Below are 21,039 nucleotides of genomic sequence, written 5' to 3'. Positions count from 1 at the left end.
TGTGAATTTCATTGTTGTTAACTTTCCCAGATGTCCAGAGATACTTAGACTCAAAACAGCAAATGTAGTAACTGTGCAGATTCACTACTGTTGAAAATGTGTTGCTGGAAAAGCGCAGAAGGTCAGGCAGCATTCAAGGAGCAGGAGAATCAACATTTCAGGCATGCCCGAAATGTCAATTCTCCTGCTCCTTGGATGCTGCCTGACCTGCTGCGCTTTTCCAGCAACGCATTTTCAGTTCTGATCTCCAGCATCTGCAGTCCTCACTTTCTCGTCGCAGATTCACGACTTTGTCAGAAATCAGTATTATGTTTCTTTCTCTGACCATGTAGTTACTGCCTTTGTCTGTCTTCCAGCTATTTTTAGGTGCTGGTGTTTTGTACTTTTGTCCCCTCAAAGTTCCAAAACAATGCAACAGCCCGTAAAATAGTAACTGCTGCTCCTGGAATTTGAGGAGATCACCTCCAACACCTAAAATACCTTACGGTGTACTGCATTTGTACTGCATACCATAATCAGAAAGCTTGAAGAAACATCAAACATAATTAATGTGGCAGTTAATGTACAATGCATGTGGTATCTTTAATGTGTCTTTTAAAAAAAAAATTGGTAAAATAATCATGAGGGTGTAGAGAAAATATCAGATGTGCCATGCCTCAGAAAGAATGTAGAGTGGATAAAGTTATTCTCCCACTTGTTGAGGTTGACATGTTTCATACAATTTGATCAATTTATCGATGTCAGGCCAATAGATATATTTACATGATAAAATCTTGATTTTTCTGTGAACATGTGACCCATGTGCATACAGTAAAGCATATCACAATGTAGAGTTTATGGATTAATCAGTTGTTTGCCTTTGAAGGTTACATTCTGCAAGATAATCCTCATGATTTCTGAATGTTCAGGGATTTGTTGAGTGTGTTTTAGGTTATCCTCAGATGATGCACCCTGAGTTGGCACGGCTAGACATCAAAAATAGCTTCCAGAATCTGTTCCGCTTGGCTAGGATTAATATGTATGACACCGAATGCAATTGACATGGAGACTTCCTTGTTCTCAGTTGGATCTGCAAGTTTGCAAAAAGCATCCGGAACAGTCTTGTGAGCCTAGTTTGTATCGTACCTCACAACATGACCATCACAATTAGATGCTGTAGTCGTGGAGGTTTTCAACAGAACATTTCCAGTTTGTGATTGCTATGAATCATAAAATGCTTCCTGAATAAATACATTTGAAACCATTGTATTATAAAAAAAACTAAGGAATGGCTTTCCTCTTCTATGCTGGATTTGTTTGCCTGAGCTGTTGTAAACTTTAGAACCAAACGCAATAGACTTATCTTCCTATAACATATATACTCTGACCCTTTCTGGGATGCAACTGTTTCCACTGTGGTAAGCTTCAGAGGGTAATAATATTGATTAGACTTGATGTTGCAGTCTGGAATTTTTGATTTTAATATTGTTATCTCTTGGGTCTTATGAAAGATAGATCCACACACGCTGATAGACTACGACTGCCCCTGTACCAGAGCATCACATGTTGTGATGTCACTATAAGACAGCAGATCGTAGTTTCCTGTTCTGATCAATCTCCAAAGTGTCCACTTTAAACTATGCATTCTAACTCTAAGTTTACCTACAACCAAATTCATTTGGGATATCGAGCCTGTTTCTAAATTCACGAATGCCATCTACCCTTCTGCTGCATTGTTTGTCTTGTAACTTGAATGTTTCCCAGCTACAAATCATCTACTTTTCAGTGTGCAGGTTTCACCTATTCTCCAAAATGCCACACAAATTCTCTCTTTGAAATCCATGTGCACATTAATGAACAATCAGACTAACACAGTTCACAATTCACAGATTCACCTTTTTCATGAAGCATAACACTAGCCTAGATATTACCGGGTTTTTTCACTGCTAATTTTTACTTTGAACACATATGCTTATGCAATATATTCATCTTGTTCCTTTAACAAAATTATATTAGATCAACATCATTAGTGGTAAAGACATGAGAGTTGTCTGAACTATACTGGAACCAACAGCAAATATCAGGCTAGAAGAGAGACAATTTGAAATGTCTCAAGTGAACAGTATGGCAAGCCTTGAAACTGTCACCAAAATTATTCAATCTGTACGCAGAACAGGTATTTAGAGAAGATGATGTTGCATTTGCAGGGGTAGAAATTGGAGACAAGAGCATAAAATTGTGACTCACCAATGGCACAGCTCTACTTGCCAATTTAGAAAGGTTTCATAAAATATTGCATATCAAGTCAAGTCTAAAAGTTCAAATATGGATTGAGGAAGAATATTAAAAAGTCAAAAACAATGTCACTTAGAAGGAATTAATAACAAATTACAATGAAATCTTAACTAAATAGTGTCATACTGGAACAGGTGGGTAAGTTATTTAGGACAAATGATTACAGAGGATAACAGGTATGATGCAGAAGTCACAAGACTATAGATTGACAGTTAGATTTGAGAAGGTGAAGGCAATGTTAACAACAAGAAAATTCAAATTTCTAATAAGGAAGAAGTTCATAGGATGCTACATTCTATCAACTTTCCTGTAGGCCTAAAACCTGGACAATGAATACAAATCTGTGGATGAAATTAGAGACCTTTAAAATGTAGGTGCTGAGATTTTAAAAATTCTATACACAGCCAATAAAACAAATGAAGAACTCTTTGAAATTGCAAAAGCAAAAGAGCTAAAAACATTAAAATCCAAAAACAAATGTGTCAATACTTCAGCCTTTTTACCAACACTAAAAAGTTATAGATATATTTTCGAGGGCAAAGTGGAAGGCAGCAGAAAGAGGATTCGACCCAAACACAGATGGACGATGGACATCTCAAGAGTACAATGGATATGAGGTAAAATGGATGTATAAGTGTCGGACAAGACAGACAAGCATGGCATGTCATGACAGAAGATCTTCTGGCAGGAGTAGCTAAAACAGAAATAGTAATACTTGGTCAAGTGGGAGAAGGTAATTAGCATGGGAGATCCCGTGTTGGCAATAAACACCAACTTATACCAGGTGAGCCAAAAAGGTCATTATCCATGTAATATAAACATTTTTAAAAGGTTCACGGGCTTATATCAGTTCCTTTGACCTTTAATTGGGGTCCGTGAAGAACAAAAGCGGGTACACAAACAGGACTTATGGAATACAGGATAATACTATCCAAAAATTGTGTAATGAAGCAACAGCAAACCACAGAACCTTGCAAGTGACCTTGGATTGTACAAGATATGGTAAAACTTATATTACCGAAGATCAATACAGCTGAAAAGAATGTGATCTATTGATGCATAGTCAATTCAAGGTCAGCTTTCTGAGAATAGCACAGATTTAACTACTTACATGTTTCTCCACATCTTCCCCAAGGATCCTACTGTGTTTCATAAAATCTGCAACAGGACCTGCCAACACAACATCGAAAGCTTCCACATATGGTGCCAGATCTTGAACTATGAAAAGGAGAAAACAGAAGTTATACTCAACCATAATTGCTTCCTTTAAAAGAAATATTAAACTGCTTAAATATATAAATTGAGTTGGGGGGCTTTGGTGTAGTGGATCTACCAATGAATTTCACTTCTTACTTCTACCTTCCCTATTGACAGTTTGATTTCCATTTCCTTATCTTTCCTTTACTCTCAGCACACTGCTCATTCCTTTCTCTAAATCAAGCTATCAATATTGGTTAAAGGACAATTAAAACATATAGATGCAACATAGAAACAGCTGAAATGTCAATGATACTTAAAGAGCAAAATCATGTTGTGCACTACAAAAAAAATCTATCTACATGAAAACAGCACATTTTTCCTGAAAACAAGTTACACCAAAACAGATAAAATAAAAACAAGAGTAAGCCACTCAATCCTTTGAGCCTGCTCCACCATTCAATATGATCAAGGTTGATCACCCGACTCCCCATATCCTTTGACCCCTTTAACCATAAGGACTAGCTCCTTAATGAAAACAATCAATTCTTTAGACTCAACCATGTTCTATGGCAGAGAACGTCACAGGCTCATTCTCTAGGTGAAAAAATTTCTCCTCATCTCAGTCCTAAATGGTCTACCTCATGTCCATAAACTGTGACCTCTGGTTCTGGACTCCCTGATCATCAGGAAGATCCATCCTACATATACCCTGTCAATTCCTGTTAGAATTTTATATGTTGCCATGTGATCCCCACTCATTCTACTAATCTCCGCTGAATATAGTTTTAATCAATCCAGTCTCTCTTACAATCAGTCCTGCTATCCCAGTAATCAGGCTCGTTGAACTCATTACATGCCCTCAATAGCCAGAGCATCCTTCCTCAGAATAAACTGCATGCAACACTCCAGGTATGGTCTTAATAAGGCCCAAGCAGCAAGGCATCCCAGTTCCTGTGCTCAAATCCTAAGTGAAGGCCAGCATACCATTTGACATCTTGCACCTACATGCTTACTTATACCAAATTAGTGTACATGGACATTCAGATCTTGCTGCAAATCCTCCTTCCCAATCTATCGTCATTCATATAATCACCTGCCTTCCCACCTTTGCTACCAAAGTGGATAACTCACATTCATCTATATTATACTGCATCTGATATGCATTACCCACTCACTCAACTTGTCCAAATCAATCTGAAGCTTCTCTGCATTCACCCCAGTTCTCCCTCCCAATTTTGTGTCATCTGCAAACATGGAACTATTACATTAAGTTTCCTCATTTAAATAATTAACAAAAATTGTCAAAAGCCGGTGCCCTCACACTGAATCCCGTGGCACCCCATTAGTCACTACCTGCCTCTTGAAAAAAGACTTGTTGATTTCTACTGTTTCCTTTCGGTCAACCAGTTGTCTATCCATGTCAGCACACTACCTCCAATCCCATGCACTTTAATTTTACATGCTATTCTCTTATGTGGTACCTTATCAAAAGCCTTTTTATAAAGTCCAAGTAAAACACATCAACTGGATCCCTCTCAACAACTCTACAGCTTCTAATTGCGTCCTCAAAAATATCATCTAAGTACAGTTACCAAGCATGATTTCCCTTTTGTAAATCCATGTTGACTCTCCCCAATTATCAGTTTTCCAAGTAGTCTGCTATTAAATCTTTTCTAACAGGCTCTAACATTATACCCTTCCCCTTCCAAAGGTGTACAGCTAAATGGTCTTTAATTCTGCGTGTTCTCGCTACCTCCTTTCTTTAATAGTGGGGTTACATTAGCTACCCTTCAATCCATACTTGGAAGATCACCACCAACACACCCACTATTTTTAGGGCCATTTCCTCGAGTACTCTGGAGTGTAGTTATCAGGGACTAGGGATTTACTGATCTTTAATCCCATCAATTTCCTCAAAACTATATCCCTCCTAGTACTGAATTCCTTCAATTCCTCCCTGTCACCATACCCTGAATTCCCCAACATTTTTTGTGTCCTCCTTTGTGAGACAGTGACAAAGAATGTATTTTGATTGGTATTTAATCTTTCTATTCCTCATTATAAATCATCCTGTTTCTGATTGTACAGGACCTACATTTGTCTTCAGTAACTCTTCTCTTCACATATCTATAGAAACTTTTACAGTTTGTACGTTCCCTACAAGCTTCCCCCCCCCCATTGATTCCCCCCCCCCTTTTTACTCAATCCCTTTGTCCTCCTTTGCTGAAATCTAAACTGCTACCACTACTTACATCTGCTGCTTTTTGGCCAATTTGTATGCCTCTTCCTTGGAATAAATACTAATTTTCCTTGTTAGCCATAGTCAAACCACTTTTCTAATTTTAGCTTTGCACCAAACAGGAATGAACAATTGCAAAATAGAAACTGCTGGAAAATCTCATCAGGTTTGGCAGCAACTGTGGAGAAAAAGCAAAGTTAATATTTCAGGTCCAAAGCCAAGTTCTGAAGAAGGATCACTGGACCCAAAACATTAACTCTGCATTCTTTCCACAGATGCTGCCAGACCGGTTTAGTTTTTTTTTCCCAGTAATTTCTATTTTAGTTTCTGATTTCCAGCATCTGCAGTTTTTTTCATTCTGTAATAAGAAAATAACACTGTTGCAGTTCCTCCACGTGCTCTTTAAGTTCCATTGCCTATCTATCATCATCCCTTTCAGTAACATACCCCAATATATCATAGCCCCAGCTTGTGCCTCATACCATTATAGTATCCTGCATTTAGATTCACGATGGTCATATCAGAATCTACAATTTCATTTAATGAAGAAACCTACATTATGGTCACTCTTCCCGAAGCATGGCAAGATCACCAATTATTCCTTTATCTGGTGTCAAAATACCCAGTCTAGGATGGTGTTCTTTAGTTGGATCCTGAATGTGTTGATTCAGAAAACCATCCCCTACACATTCCAGGAATTCATCTTCTATGATATTGCTACAGATTTGATTTCCTAATCAATATGCAGATTAAAATTGCCCATAATTACAGATCTTTATTGCTTGCATCCCTAACTTCCTGTTTAATGCCTTCCCTGATGTTACCAATACATTTAGAGGTCTATATGAAACGTCCACTATAAATTTTCCATTTTTTTTTTATTTCTAGCTCTACCCATGCTGATTCTATTTAACCAGAGCTAATATCCTTCATCACTATTACATTAATTTCCTCTTTAACCAGCCACGCTACCTGAGTCTCTTGTCCTTTTTGTCCATCCTTCCTAAGAGTTCAGTACATGGGTATTCAGTTTTCATCCCTGGTCACATCTCCGTATTCATAACTATATCACCTGTTTGAATCTACTTACACAACTGATTCATCCCACTTTATTGAGAATGCTCTGTGCTTTAAGACACAAGGCTCTAAGGCTTGCGTGTTCAACATTTAGTCCCATTAGTATTATTTTGCATGTTCATCCTTTATGTTTCTTCCCCTTGAATTCTCAGCCTATCACTTTTCTTATTTCTTATTGTCTTTTGTTTTTAACCCTTGTTTCCCTCTCTTCTGTTTCCCTATATAGGTTCCTATCCTCCTTCTAATTTAGTTTAGCCTCCTTGTCAAAAGCCTTCCACAAAGCCAAACAGATTAAATCCACTGGCTCTCCTTTGTCCACTTGCTCATTACCTCCTCAAAAGAATTCAAACGTTTTTGTCTGGAGTGACCTCCCCTTGACAAGGTCTTGCTGATTCAGCTCTATTTTACCTGTAGTACCAAGCACTCTGCAATCTCCTCCTTAACAATGGACTCTAAAATCCCACCAATGACTGAGATCAAGCTAACAGGATTATAATTTCCGGTCTTCGGCCTCCTTCCTTTCTAAAACAAGGGTGTTCCAGTCCTCAGAACCCTCCCTGTCCATAGTGATTTTTAAAAGATCACACCCAATATCTCTACATTTGCAAATATCTCCTTCAGAATTCTCGGGTGTAGTCCATCCGGTCTGGGTGATCTTTTTCCATCTTCAGATTTTTCAGCTTTCCCATCACCTTCTCCTTAGTGATGTCCATTACACCCCTCTCTGTATGCTGCTGTTGTCTCCATGGAACAGAGTGAGTGTGCAAGTGAGTGAGAGGGGGGCAAAAGAACTTATGCATGTAACAGCATGTGAGCAAGTATGCCTCCTCATTCTTGATAAAGGGCTAATGCCAAAACGTCGATTCTCCTCCTCCTAGGATGCTGCCTGACCTGCTGTGCTTTTCCAACACTACACTCTAGACTCTGATCTCCAGCATCTGCAGTCCTCACTTTCTCCCTGTGTAAAAGCAAGAACATGCACAAGTGTAGGTGACAGACAGTGCACAAGAAAGAGAGTGCACAAGAGAAAGAAATAAAAGAGAGAGCCACTAAGAGAGAAACAACTTGCATTTATTAGGAGCTTTTCATATCCATAAGACATTCCAAAAGTGTAGTAACCACACTTAAAGTAAAAGCGCCTAAGGTTCGACAGAGTTTTGTTTACTACTTCAATTATTCTTCTATTTCCTTTCCCTCAGCAGTATCCTGGTTTTTAAAATTACCTAAAAAAGTCTCGTAATACTTTGATCCATTACTCTGTTCCAGGTTCACGGCCCATCACTATTGATTCAAAAATCACGAGTGCTACCACCTAAGCTAAGATGCCCCATTAATTCATTTTATTCAATAAATGATGCACCTTTTTTCTCCAATAGTTCAATTGATTAATCAAAGTATATTCACAGAACATAGAACATAGAAAAGACAGCACAGAATCAGCCCTTTGGTCCACGATATTGTGCCGAGGGTTAATTCTAATGTAAACTATAATAATTTAACCTATGCACCCCTCAACTCACTGATATACACGTGCATGTCCAGCAGTCGCTTAAATGTCCCTAATGACTCTGCTTCCACCACCATCGCTGGCAACGCATTCCATGCATTCATAACTCTCTGCGTAAAGAATCTTTCTTGATGTCCCCTCCACCTTTCTCCTAATATCTTAAAACTATGACCCCTCATACCAGTCAATCCTGCCCTGGGAAAAAGTCTCTGGCTATCGACTCTGTCCATTCCTCTCATTATCTTGTATACCTCGATCAGGTCACCTCTCTTCCTCCTTCTCTCCAGAGAGAAAAGTCTGAGCTTAGTCAACCTGTCTTTGTAAGGCAAGCCCTCCAGTCCAAGCAGCATCCTGGTAAACCTTCTTCACACCCTCTCCAAAGCCGCTGGATCTTTGCTATAGTAGGGAACCAGAACTGGACACAATTTTCCAAGTGTGGTATCACCAGGGACTTGAACAGCTGTAGCAAAACCTCCTGGCTCTTAAACTCGATCCCCCTGTTAATGAAAGCCAAAACACCATATGACTTCTTAACAACTCTATCCACTTGGGTGGCAACTTTGAGGGATCAATGTACTTGCACACCAAGATCCCTCTGTTCCTCCACACTGCCAAGAATCCTGTCTTTAATCCTATATTCAGCATTTGAGCTCGCTCTTCCAAACCGCATCACTTTGCACTTATCCAGGTTGAAATCCATCTGCCATTTCTCAGCCCAGCTCTGCATCCTGTCAATGTTGCGCTGCAGCCGGCAATAGCCATTGATACTATCGATAGCATCTCCAACCTTTGTGTCATCTGCAAATTTACTTACCTACCCCTCAACCTCTTCATCCAAGTCATTTATAAAAACTACAAAGAGCAGAGGCCCAAGAACAGAGCCCTGCGGGACCCCACTCAACACTGACCTGCAGGCAGAATACTTTCTATCTACAAACACTCTCCTTTTGTCAGCCAACCAATTCTGAATCCAGATAGTCAAATCTCCCTGCATCCCATACTTACTGACTTTATGAATGAGATAACTATGGGACCCTTATCAAAACCTTATTCAACTCTAGTAAAAAGGTCTTACTATCCATATTCTTTCAAAATTCTACTCAAAACTGTATTGCATCATTTTTGAATACAGTGTGTTCTGCTTTAATGTGGTAGTTGCAATCTTGTGCAACCTCATGTAATAGAAAATCGTGCAATAAAAATAATGGGGCCTATGGGAAAGAGGGTTGGGGTGAACCACCAAAAATATCAGTAAAAAAAACGAAACAAAAATTGCAGTTAACCTAACACAAACGATAGCACAGTGTAAGAAATGTTAAAATCAGATATTTTAATAATACGATAAATTTAATACTTTTAGGGGTTTGAGTTTGCTGAGTTACAGTACTATATTAAGACAGGGGCTTAGGGTCATCATCAGCATCTTTACTTTCAGGTGTCGTTCTGGGTGCAGGGTTACGACAAAAGAAAATATTCAGTCCAGAAGTGGATGGCTGTGGTTCATTGCCCTCTGACTGCTTCTTGGGGTTTGGCTTTAAAAAGGCATCTAGTTTTTGCTGCTTTGCCATCTTTCTTCTTTCATGAAGAAGTTGTTCATAGGGTGCCACATAATACTTTATGCAACAAACTGCTATTCTGCTGCATCCCGCTGTATTCTTCATTGTCATCATTGTTCTAAGAGCTGCAACTGATTCCCAACTTCCCTTAGGATAGAAGACAAAAGAGAAGTGGAGAGTTTCCATGGTGTTGCATCTGGACTTAGTCTTCATCTCCAGCTTCAATTTGCCCTACAGCCACAAGTTGTTTTAGATCAGTCTCCACTTCTTCAAATCCAACTTGCTTTGCAAGAGCGACACAATGTTCTTTAATTGCTGGAAGCTCCTCTGACAGTTCAGTGCCTTTAAATCAAAGAAAATCTGGGAGAACTTCTGCCAAACTGCACGCAAGCAGTCCATACTGCAATCACCCCAGGCCTTCACAATGATGTTAATAGCATTCTTCAGGTTTCTAAAACAGCCTCGATAACATCAACAAAGTCAAAAAAGTTTGCCCCATCATCCAACCTCTTTTGCTTGACCTGAAGTATACACTCAGAGTGGACTTAAGGTAACCGGGATGGAATTACATAATAGCCTTAAAAAAAAATAGCCATAATAGTTCACGTCTTAAAAAAAAGGTTCCCGAATTCACCAATCGCATTACAGCCAAACTGCATTGACGAAACATGCATTATAGGAGAAAGACTTGCAGTTAAAACACTAATTTCTTTCCCAACTCATTTCACAATAAATTAATCTTAAAGATGACAACATACAGGAAACTTCTTTTTTAAAAGAATGTCCAACAGAAACAGCTGGTAATTGCAAAAATGTATTTCATTTCAATCGGAATTTCATCAAATGTTTGATCTTATTATGGAATAGATAATGTGGACTAATGATCCAGAACCCCAATCTAATATTCTGGGCACAAGGTTTGGAATCCACCCTGGTAAATGACGAAAAGTGAATTCAAGGTAGAAGCATTTTCTTACACTGATTTTTATTGAAAATGTTGCCACGTTTGAAATGGGCATACAATTCAGAGAAATTTAAATATGACTACTGAATTCTGCATTACACATGGCTATAATTAGCATGGTCCAGTGGACATCTAATATGCAACTTGATGAGATAGTGGGTCCAAGAGCCTTTCTTTTGAGGAAATCCCCAGAACCATATTTTGCCAAATACTCTCGTAGGCACTAAGTAATTAAAAGCAGCTGAGCTTACCACTTGTTGGCTTCCCAAAAGCACAGGTCATCAGAATACACAAGTGTATTTTCAAATAAGTCATTCTAAATCTTAAAGTCAATTCTCTACAATAAGCGTTTCTTCAAAATGAATCGGTTTTAAAGCAATTGGAGATTTTAGACCATTATTTGTTGAATATAAACTTTCTTTACCAGTATCGATTGTAACGTGATGCCAGTCCCATTAGTTTAAATTGCACTGCTATTACGTGATTTCCTTATAATGCAGGATTGCACAGGAACAGAACTATTGCATTATATCTAAACCAACTGGCTTCAAAGAAATCAGTGTACAGATTGCTGGTTACAGACGCATTAGTAATGAGAAAGAAAACAAAACGTAGTACCTAGCGCTTATCCTCAACCCCCCAAAAACTCCTCAGAGCTAATGCATGTCACCTCATGCATTCCCCCCCCCCACCCCATTAGTCAGCCTTCAATACACTCATACACATTGTTTAGTGAATTAAAATTTCACCATCTGCTATCATAGGATTCAAACTATGCCCGCATAACATTTAAATAAAACAAAAGACTACAATGCTGTAGATCTGAAACAAACAAAAACAGAAATTGCTGGAGAAACTCTGGCAACTTCTGTGGACAGAAACAGAGGTAATGTTTCGAGTCCAGGGATCCAAAACTGGATTTGAAATGCTAACTCTGTTCTCTCCACATATGCTGCCAGAATTGTTGAGTTTCACTACACCACAACCACCTCTTCAGCCTTGGGACGGAGGTGATTCTTACGGTTATTGGTTGCCAATCTTCTTTATAACTCCAACCATCATGTTCTAAGCTTGTATAATAAGCAATTATCAAATGATTTTTAAGCTGCAGAACGTGAAGTTTGGACGAGGGTGTTGCAACAGAAATTGAATCAGAGGTGTAGTGAAAGACCTCTTGTGCATTTATTGCAATATTTAGATATGCCATTGAATCATTAATTCTATGGTGGTGGCAAAATAGTCCATAAAAGTGTTGTTTCAGCTCATTAAAATGCTATCTAATTAGTGCTACACTTTGCCTGCAAATATTTATTCTTCCTATATTTATGTAATTAACTTTTTAAAACATTTATTGCATCTGCTGACACCATCTTTTCATAAAAAATTATTACAAAAAAAATCTGCACTGCTTTTTGTCTCTTTTGCTAATTACCTTAAACTTTTCTTTTGGTTCACAACATTCGTAAAAGCGCCAACATAATAAATCAAGTGCACTACCTCCATTGTCCCCATTCACTGCATCAGAAACTGGGGACATAACATCTGGTATCTTTAAAGACGCCAACTCCAGTCGTTTGACAGACTTCTCCAAACGTTCCACTAAATCTTGCAACTCCGCCATCACGGATATACTGTAAAGAAAATAATCTAAAGTGAATTAAATAGACATCTTGATGAGTTAATCTTGACCAAAAAATATAAAGTGTGAGTTAGTAGTAACAAAATATTACTTACAAGCGTTTAAACAACATTGAGTCATAGACTTATACAACACAAAAACAAACCCTTCAGTGCACACCAACCAGATATGGTAAATTAATCTAGTGCCATTTGGCTCACATCCTTCTAAACCTTTCTTATTCATGTACCCATTCAGATGCTTTTCAAGTGTTGTAATTGTACCAGTCTATACTACTTCCCCTGGCAGCTCATTCCATATATACCCCCATGTGTGAAGAAGTTGCCCCTTAGGTCCCTTTTAAATCTTTCCCCAAAATACATCATGAATCAAAATTTGCAATTTTAAGCAATTTATGCCACAAACACAAACAATCAAATCAGTCCTCCTCTGTGAGCTCTTTGAACCATGGACAGAAAAATAACAGCTAGCATTCTCTGCAGTAATTTTAATGCCAATGAAAAATTCCACTCCTGAAAGAAATTTTCCAAGCATCTTTAAGTGGTGTTGCGCACAGACTGTAAGTAGTTGAAGTGCAATAATCAATGTATGTTACAGTTTTCAAAAGCAGAAAAATTGCTCAGCTATTAATGGACATTAATGAAATTTGTCATGATTAAACAACAATCTAGCCATCTTTGCTTCAGACTATTCTGGTGCTCAGAATCATGTTCATGTTTAAAAAGGTAAATTCAATACTGCAACCAAAAAAACAAGGCAAAATGATAAATGAACATATTAAAATTTTGCTACCAGAATAATTCTCCAGCATACTGTACTTGAAATGTTACAATCTTTCCAGTCAGTCTTAGTCAAACTGCAACAGAATCTATCAGCAACGTCCTTTCCCCAGACGACATCAAGGTCTGAACTTTTATAAAGACAGAAATAGTCTCTAGATGGGTCCTCTACTATTTGTCATTTACATAAATGATTTGGATACGAGCATAAGAGGTACAGTTAGTAAGTTTACAGATGACACCAAAATTGGAGGTGTAGTGGACAGCGAAGAGGGTTACCTCAGATCACAACAGGATCTGGACCAGATGGGCCAATGGGCTGAGAAGTGGCAGATGGAGTTTAATTCAGATAAATGTGAGGTGCTGCATTTTGGGAAAGCAAATCTTAGCAGGATTTATACACTTAATGGTAAGGTCCTAGGGAGTGTTGCTGAATAAAGACACCTTGGAGTGCAGGTTCATAATTCCTTGAAAGTGGAGTCACAGGTAGATAGGATAGTGAAGGCAGCATTTGGTATGCTTTCCTTTATTGGTCAGAGCACTGAGTACAGGAGTTGGGAGGTCATGTTGCGGCTGTACAGGACATTGGTTAGGCCACTGTTGGAATATTGTGTGCAATTCTGGTCTCCTCCCTATCGGAAGGATGTTGTGAAACGTGAAAGGATTCATAAAAGATTTACAAGGATGTTGCCAAGGTTGGAGGATTTGAGCTATAGGGAGAGGTTGAACAGGCTGGGTCTGTTTTCCCTGGAGCGTCGGGGGCTGAGGGGTGACCTTATAGAGGTATACAAAATTATGAGGGGCATGGATAGGGTAAATTGGCAAAGTCTTTTCCCTGGGGTTGGGAAATCCAGAACTGGAGGGCATAGGTTTAGGGTGAGAGGGGAAAGATATAAAAGAAACCTAAGGGACAACCTTTTCACGCAGAGGGTGGTACGATTATGGAATGAGCTGCCAGAGGATGTGGTGGAGGCTGGTACAATTGCAACATTTAAGAGGCATTTGGATGGGTATATGAACAGGAAGGGTTTGGAGGGATATGGACCAGGTGCTGGCAGATGGGGCTACATTGGGTTGGTTGGCATGGACAGGTTGGACCAAAGAGTCTGTTTCCATGCTGTACATCTCTATGACTCTACAACAAAATGTTGTCTGATCCCCAATCCTGGGCTACCTGCCTCCAAAATGATATCCACTATTTTCATCAGGAGGGAAATGGGGGTGTATTATACTTTACACATCTGTGATTCACAGAAGCAACTGCAGACCTTAAAATGCCAGCTGCCTTCGAACAGCCTCCCAATTTCTCTAGTGGGATATCCAAATTAGGACTTATGGAATTCATACTTCTGAGGAAAAAGACTAAAACTTTTGGAGCTTTCTCAAGAAGCAAGGTATTCTTTTGGAAATATGCAGGAACACCTTTGGGGAGGCATAAAGTGTCCTACGGGAGTGGTCAAATGTCCATAGGTTTGTTATAAGTAAACATAAATGCATAAACTCATTGGAATGACCTAGCTGTTGAGGAGACTGTCAAGGGTACTGTCTAGCTGTCAAGGTCTTTAACACTTGAAAGAAACTATTTTCTTGTGATTTTTTTTTAATCACTGCTTACTATTTCACTGTCTGTTGCCAAAAGCTTGTTGTCATTTTAGGAGTTGTGCTGTACAACTGATTTCACAACCTATCATAGTGTGGTCCCTGTTAGTTCAGTTTGATTGACAGCACAAAAGGCTGATAAAGTCTTTGAAGTAGGGATAGAAATAAGAAGTGCTTGTTTTAAAAAAAGGATTAAAGAGCTGAAGGAAATTTTAAAATCAATTAGATGCTTTCAAAAATAGCAAATTAATCATTAAACCTCTTAAACGTCCATCTTATTTCATCTCAGCATGGGTATGGAGATCTTCCCATTGTGGATAATTGCTGAGTTGGCATCGAGACGGGTTGGACCGAAGGGTCTGTTTCCATGCTGTACATCTCTATGACTCTAAGGTGTAAGGGTGGGTTTTCAGCTTGGATTGGCACTAAGTTGGGAAAAGGGCTGCAAAGAGAAAGGGGAGTGGATAGATGGGCATAGATTGGCACCAAGGGCTAAGGATGTTGACACAGATGCACAAGTTGGCATGTGGAGTTTGTAGGGTCATCAGGGTCTTGTAGTGGCATGGGGTGGCAGAGATGGGACACATGTTGGGTGATGGAGTGTAGGAAGAGAGAAATTCTTGTTTTGCCTTTCAGTAGCAATGAAGTCTTAGATCACTGAGGCAGGCCTTTCCCACACCAAAAGAGAAAATCTCAGCAGGCCTTTCCCACAGCCTTCCTCCACACTGGACAACCCCTTTGGCTGCATGTGAACACTTTCTTGGGGCAGCAGGCTAAGCTCTTTCCCTCGGAATGAAAATCCATCAATCTGGTGCATTTTCTCCTGAGTCAGATTTGCAAATTCAGGAATTTTCTCAACTCTGCTCTCTTGCTCAGAAGCAAAAGTTCAGGCCCAAGGGTTCTTTTGAGTGTAGTGAAGTCATGTTTTCAGAATTTGACCTCAAGAAAAACAGTTCTTAAACATCCATTAGGTCACGCGAAGATGTATAATGCCCCCTCACCCAATGGTGTCCTCTCTCACTTGGTGGGCCCTTTTCTATCAACTGATAAGGACATTGCAATTGCCAGAAAATGTGCAAGCCGGGTTGTGCAGAATTTGAGAGGTAACTGGAGCTTCAATTCAACTGTTTTGGAAAGTGCCAACACATTTTTGTTAAGATCAACTGGATTTTAAACAATAAGGATTGCAAGTAACAATTGAACTGCAAATAATTTGTAAGAACATAAGTAGAAGCCAGAGTTAGCCATTCAGTGCTGCATTGTTAAATAATTACTGATTTTCTGCCTCAACTCCACTTCACCACCACTATCCCATATCTGTCATTACTCAGAATCTGTAGACCACCCTTGAATATAGTCAAAACAGAGCAACTACAGGTCTTCCAAAGAGAATTCCAAACATTCATATTGTTTTGTTTGCATAAATTTCTCATTACAGTTCAAAATGGCAAAAAACTGACTCTTGGCTCTTTACTTGCTTGTCAGAATATGCTCCTAATATCTATGCTTGCGAGTCCTTTAACAATTTTCAATTGCAGCTCTCATTCTTGTAACTTCTGGTAAATATAACCTTTAAAGTCAATCTCTCCTCTGACAAAAATGCCCTCTTCTCTCTTCCCATGAGTCAGTCCGTCTGGTGAACTTTTGACTTACTTGTCTAAAGCAAGTATAATTCAGAAAAGTGGCTATTATAATCCCAATAGTCACCATTAATGTTTAAGGAGAGATTTGAATTTGTACCACATGATTCTACATTTTAAAACAAATGAATGTTAAAGTACAACGAACATGCAAATACAAACACACCTCAAAGTCTTCGGTGAAAATTATACATTAAATAATTTAATAAAATATAAACACATACATTTTGTACTAAAATATACAATTGAACAGTCCCTTTTTCCTTATAACCTCCCCCCTCAGAACGTCTTTGGGGTTTTTCAGGGTATTCAAGGTTCCTTCTCTTTCTGGGATCAAATTAAAGCGTCAAAACTCTCAAGAATACATTTCATTTTCCCTGCATTATTTCAGCCAATCTGCACAACACGAAACTTATGGGCACTTTTCTTCAATCCTCTAACATTTTCTAAGCACATGTGGATCTTTTAGTTCAAATTTAGGGTTTGCTGCATTCATGCTTAGTTCTTCCATCTCAGAAATACCCCTACTTTCAGATAGCCCTTTCGGTTCTGATTTAAAAGGTGTGTTTCAAGTCTTAGCAGACTCTTCCTGTCCTGACACTCAACCTTCAGCTCCAGCTCCAAGCTCCAAACCCCAAAGACCTTCTCGACAAATCTCAAAGACAACTTATCAGAATTCCAACCAAGGCTTCATCCAGAATTACTCACCATTATGGTAGCAGTGATTAGTCAAGATGCCCGATAGAGTTTAAGTGAACCAAGTTTGATCAGGAGGTCATCATGAATAGTTTAATTTTTGAATTAGTCAGAGCAATTCTCCTTGGATCTAGGTCTGAATGTGTTAAAAGTACTACACATTGGAACAGTCAAGTCTATTGAAACTGTCAAAAGAAACTCTCAACACATTTAAATCTGCTGTCCTTTAAATATTAAAAGGAACCAGTCTGCAGTTTTTTAAAATGCCAATGCTTGCACAACCATCACTACACAGCTGTGTGCCTGTCAGTTCACTTTTGGATTGACAGATTTAAATACACACAAAATTTTGAAGTGGGTCTGTCATGAGCACGTGTCTGCTTCAGAATTAATCTAAGTAAAATGTTGTACACAGACTTTTGTCATTGAGTGTGGTTATGGCTTGAGAAAATTATCCATAGATGCTTAAGAATGTTACTTAATCTCAACATGCGCTCCAAGATGTCCTCATGCTGAATTTTGGGTAAGGCAGCATCCAAGGAAGAGAATCAACGTTTCGAGCATAAGTCCTTCATCATGAAGGAGGCTTGTGGGTTAGGACTGAGAGATAAATGGAAGGGCGGTGGGGTTGGGGGGGAAGCAATAGGTGGATGAAGGTGAGGGAGAAGGTGATAGGTCAGGGGGTGTGATGGACGGGTCTGGAGGGCAGTGCCGAGTTGGAGGCTTGAGACTGGGATAATGTGGGGGAAGAGGAAATGAGGAAGCTGTTGAAATCCACACTTATCCCGTGTGGTTGCAGGATCCCAAGGTGGAATATGAGCCGTTCCTCCTCCAGGCGTCAGGTGGTAATGGTTTGGCAGTGGAGGCGGCCCAGGACCTGCATGCCTTTGACTGAGTGGAAGGGGGAGTTGAATTGTTCAGCCACGGGGTGGTGGAGTTGGTGGGTGTCTCAGATATGTTCTCTGAAACGATCTGCAAGAAGGAGCCCTGTCTCCACAATGTAGATGAGGCCACACCGGGTGCAACAGATGCAGATGACATTGGCAGAGGTACAGATAAATTTCTGACAGATTTGGAAGGATACCTTGGGGCTTCGGACAGAGGTGAGGGGAGTGGCATGGGCGCAGGTTTTGCTCTTCCTGCAATGGCAGGGAATGGTGTCAGGAGTGGAGTGTGGACCTGATGAGGGATTTGTAGAGGGAATGGTCTTTTTGGAACGCTGATAGGGGTGAGGGGGAAATATATCTCTGGTGGTAGGGTCTGTTTGAAGGTGGCAGAAGTGACGGAGGATGATGCGTTGTATGCGGATGTTGCTGGTGTGCAAGGTGAGGACTGGGGGATCTGTCCTTGTTACATTGGGAAGGGTGGGGTTCAAGGGCAGTGGTGAGTGAAGTGGAGGAGAGGTACTCGAGGGCATTGTCAACCACATGGGAAGGGAAGTTGCAATCATGGAAGGAGGAGGCCACCTCGGATTCTGAGGTAGAATTGGTCATCCTGGGAACAGATGTGGTGGAGGCGGAGGAATTGGGAATAAGGGGTGGCGTTTTTACAAGAGGTAGAGTGAGAGTAGGTATAGTCTAGGTTACAGGAGGTAGGGTCATCCCTTATTCCCAATTCCTCCACCTCCCCGCATCTTCGGCTGAATCTTTGTGTACATGGGTACAACATCTCATCTAGGATCCGCTGCCAAAAAAAAATCAATGCAGTGTCCGGAGGGGTTGAGGGGCTACTAACATGGTGTTCACAGTTGGACAGCTCCTGTATAAATGCTAAAGAACAAAACATGGGTCTTGACACCTGATCTGTTAACCAGCCAAACAGTTTTGAAACACAGTCATCTCTGTAGGCCTTTGGATGGGAAATTGATAGATTTGACTACCCTGAGAAATTCACCATAAATAGTTTGTTAATTCTACGATGACATGCTCACACAAGTCCTAGATATTGGGTGAATCTCCAGTCACTTAATTTTAATTTTTAATTTACTGATGGGATGAGAACATCAGTTAAGCCAGCACTCTTTTGCCCATCCCCGATTGCCCAGAGGGCAATTAAGAGTAAACACGATTACTGAGAGTCTGGAGACATATGTGGGCCAGACAAGGTAAGGATGGTAGGTTCCTTCCCTAAAGGACATTTGTGAACCAGATGGGTTTTCCCCAACAATCGACAATGATTTCATTAGACTCTTAATTCCAGATTTTTATTAAATTCCAATTTCACTGTCTGCCATGGCAAGATTCAAATCTGGGTCTCCAGAACCTGTGTCTTGGATTAGCAGTCCAGTGATAATACCAGTAGGCCATCAGCTCCCTATGGAATTAAACAAGTTGGTGATACCCTACTTCAGCATGATTTTTTTCTTTACTGTGTTCTCTAATGCCTTCCATTTTGGAGATCATGGCATCAAAACCAGATGTTTCATGGATGGGAAGTTGCTCAATCTGAAGTGACTCCAGGTAAAAACCAGGACCTCCAAAAGATATGTTTCACAGTTTCCTGTTTGCTGACAACAGTACACTATCTGCCGGTTCAGATTTGGTCACGCAATGTAGCTTGAAACTGTTCTTTAGTGTACGTGATAACTTTGGTCTTAAAATCGGCAAAAAGAAACCAATTCCAGTTCAAGCTTTCAGTCCATTATCTAGATCCTGTCAGCAGGAATAAGATTAGTCACCTCAGCAGCACACATTCTCAAGCTGTCTATATTAACACAGAACATGCATTAATATGGAAGAATTGCCAAAGCAACTGAGAACTGAGTATGGAAATGAATAGGTGCAACTATGTCCAAAGTACAGCAACAATCTTACTTACAATGCTCCATGAATAAGAGACTGATGCTGTACCAGGGTCATGCAAAGAAATGCAACCAATTGCACTCAAATGGTCTTTGGGAGCTCCTGAAAATCAGAACTAGGGCAAAATACCATATATTTAGGTGCTCACCCAAGCTGGTAAAGCAGACACAGATACTATATTCAGACAGTCAAGTAGCTAGAACGCTTGAGAATAAATTACCAAAGGGCACTGTCATGACTTGAATATCATTTGTGCTCTCCATGTGCTAAAACAGACATTTATTCACTCAAATGGCCCTTTTCTATGAAGGCAAATAGAATATTCCAATAAGGAAAGTACTGTGGAGACAGTCAATCATTTCTACATCCACATAACAATCAGCACACTTTTCGCATGCCATTGTTCTACCTTTCAAGAGTTGGCTATTTTGTGTTTCAGTCCTAATGAATCCAGAGGAAAAAGTTTCAACTTCATGTCTCTTTGTAGCAACGTTCATTGAGGACAATATTGAAATAACACATACAATAAGACAGTCATCAGTTATTCTCTAGTAAAAAGGAAATAAAAGTTCCCAGCTTTGGTTGGAGGAGCAGATATTCAAACATTACATGACAATAGACGAATCAGAGTTCCACCCTAGACACATCCGCAGAACCACAACCAACCACCCCCACCAGACCTCCCTTCTCAGGGACTCCAATGTACAAATAATTCTAGTTGTTCATGCTCAGAATAACCTAGGCAACCTATTGATACACACAGTAGTGTGAGGAAATAAGTAATGGCCCACCAAGTACCACATGCTATAAGCGGGTTTAATTTTGACTGGCAGCGCATAGCTGCCCTAACAGCATTAACCTACGGGTAGTTCTTGTATAAACACGCATTTCGTAAATGTGATTTGTAATTGCATAATTGTTTTTAGAAAGCAAATTCCTGACTGCCGTTACCCAATTCCATCCTCCATCACCAGCCAACAGTGATTTATTCTGCTAGCGCATCCATTACAACAGGTTGTCATCCATTACAACAGGCTGTCATCTGTATATGTAGGAGAAAATGAACAT

The 21,039-nt window shown here is 39.7% G+C and overlaps 1 protein-coding gene across 1 annotated transcript in view; it reads right to left on the bottom strand.

Moving 5' to 3' along the window:
- The window catches only part of cap2 (cyclase associated actin cytoskeleton regulatory protein 2), a 232,355-nt gene that overhangs the window by 178,410 nt on the left and 32,906 nt on the right, over positions 1 to 21,039 (bottom strand). The window contains exons 2-3 of the mRNA XM_060849866.1: positions 12,315 to 12,448; positions 3,386 to 3,492 (exon numbers count right to left, since the gene is read on the bottom strand). Of these exons, the coding sequence (XP_060705849.1) occupies positions 3,386 to 3,492; positions 12,315 to 12,438 (231 nt within the window). The 5' untranslated portion in view covers positions 12,439 to 12,448. The remainder of the gene's footprint in view (positions 1 to 3,385; positions 3,493 to 12,314; positions 12,449 to 21,039) is intronic.

The sequence above is a fragment of the Hemiscyllium ocellatum genome, chromosome 34, assembly GCF_020745735.1.
Source record: "Hemiscyllium ocellatum isolate sHemOce1 chromosome 34, sHemOce1.pat.X.cur, whole genome shotgun sequence".
NCBI lineage: Eukaryota > Metazoa > Chordata > Chondrichthyes > Orectolobiformes > Hemiscylliidae > Hemiscyllium > Hemiscyllium ocellatum.
Note: the sequence above shows the minus strand (reverse complement) of the source record. Positions and strands in the feature narration are given on the sequence as shown.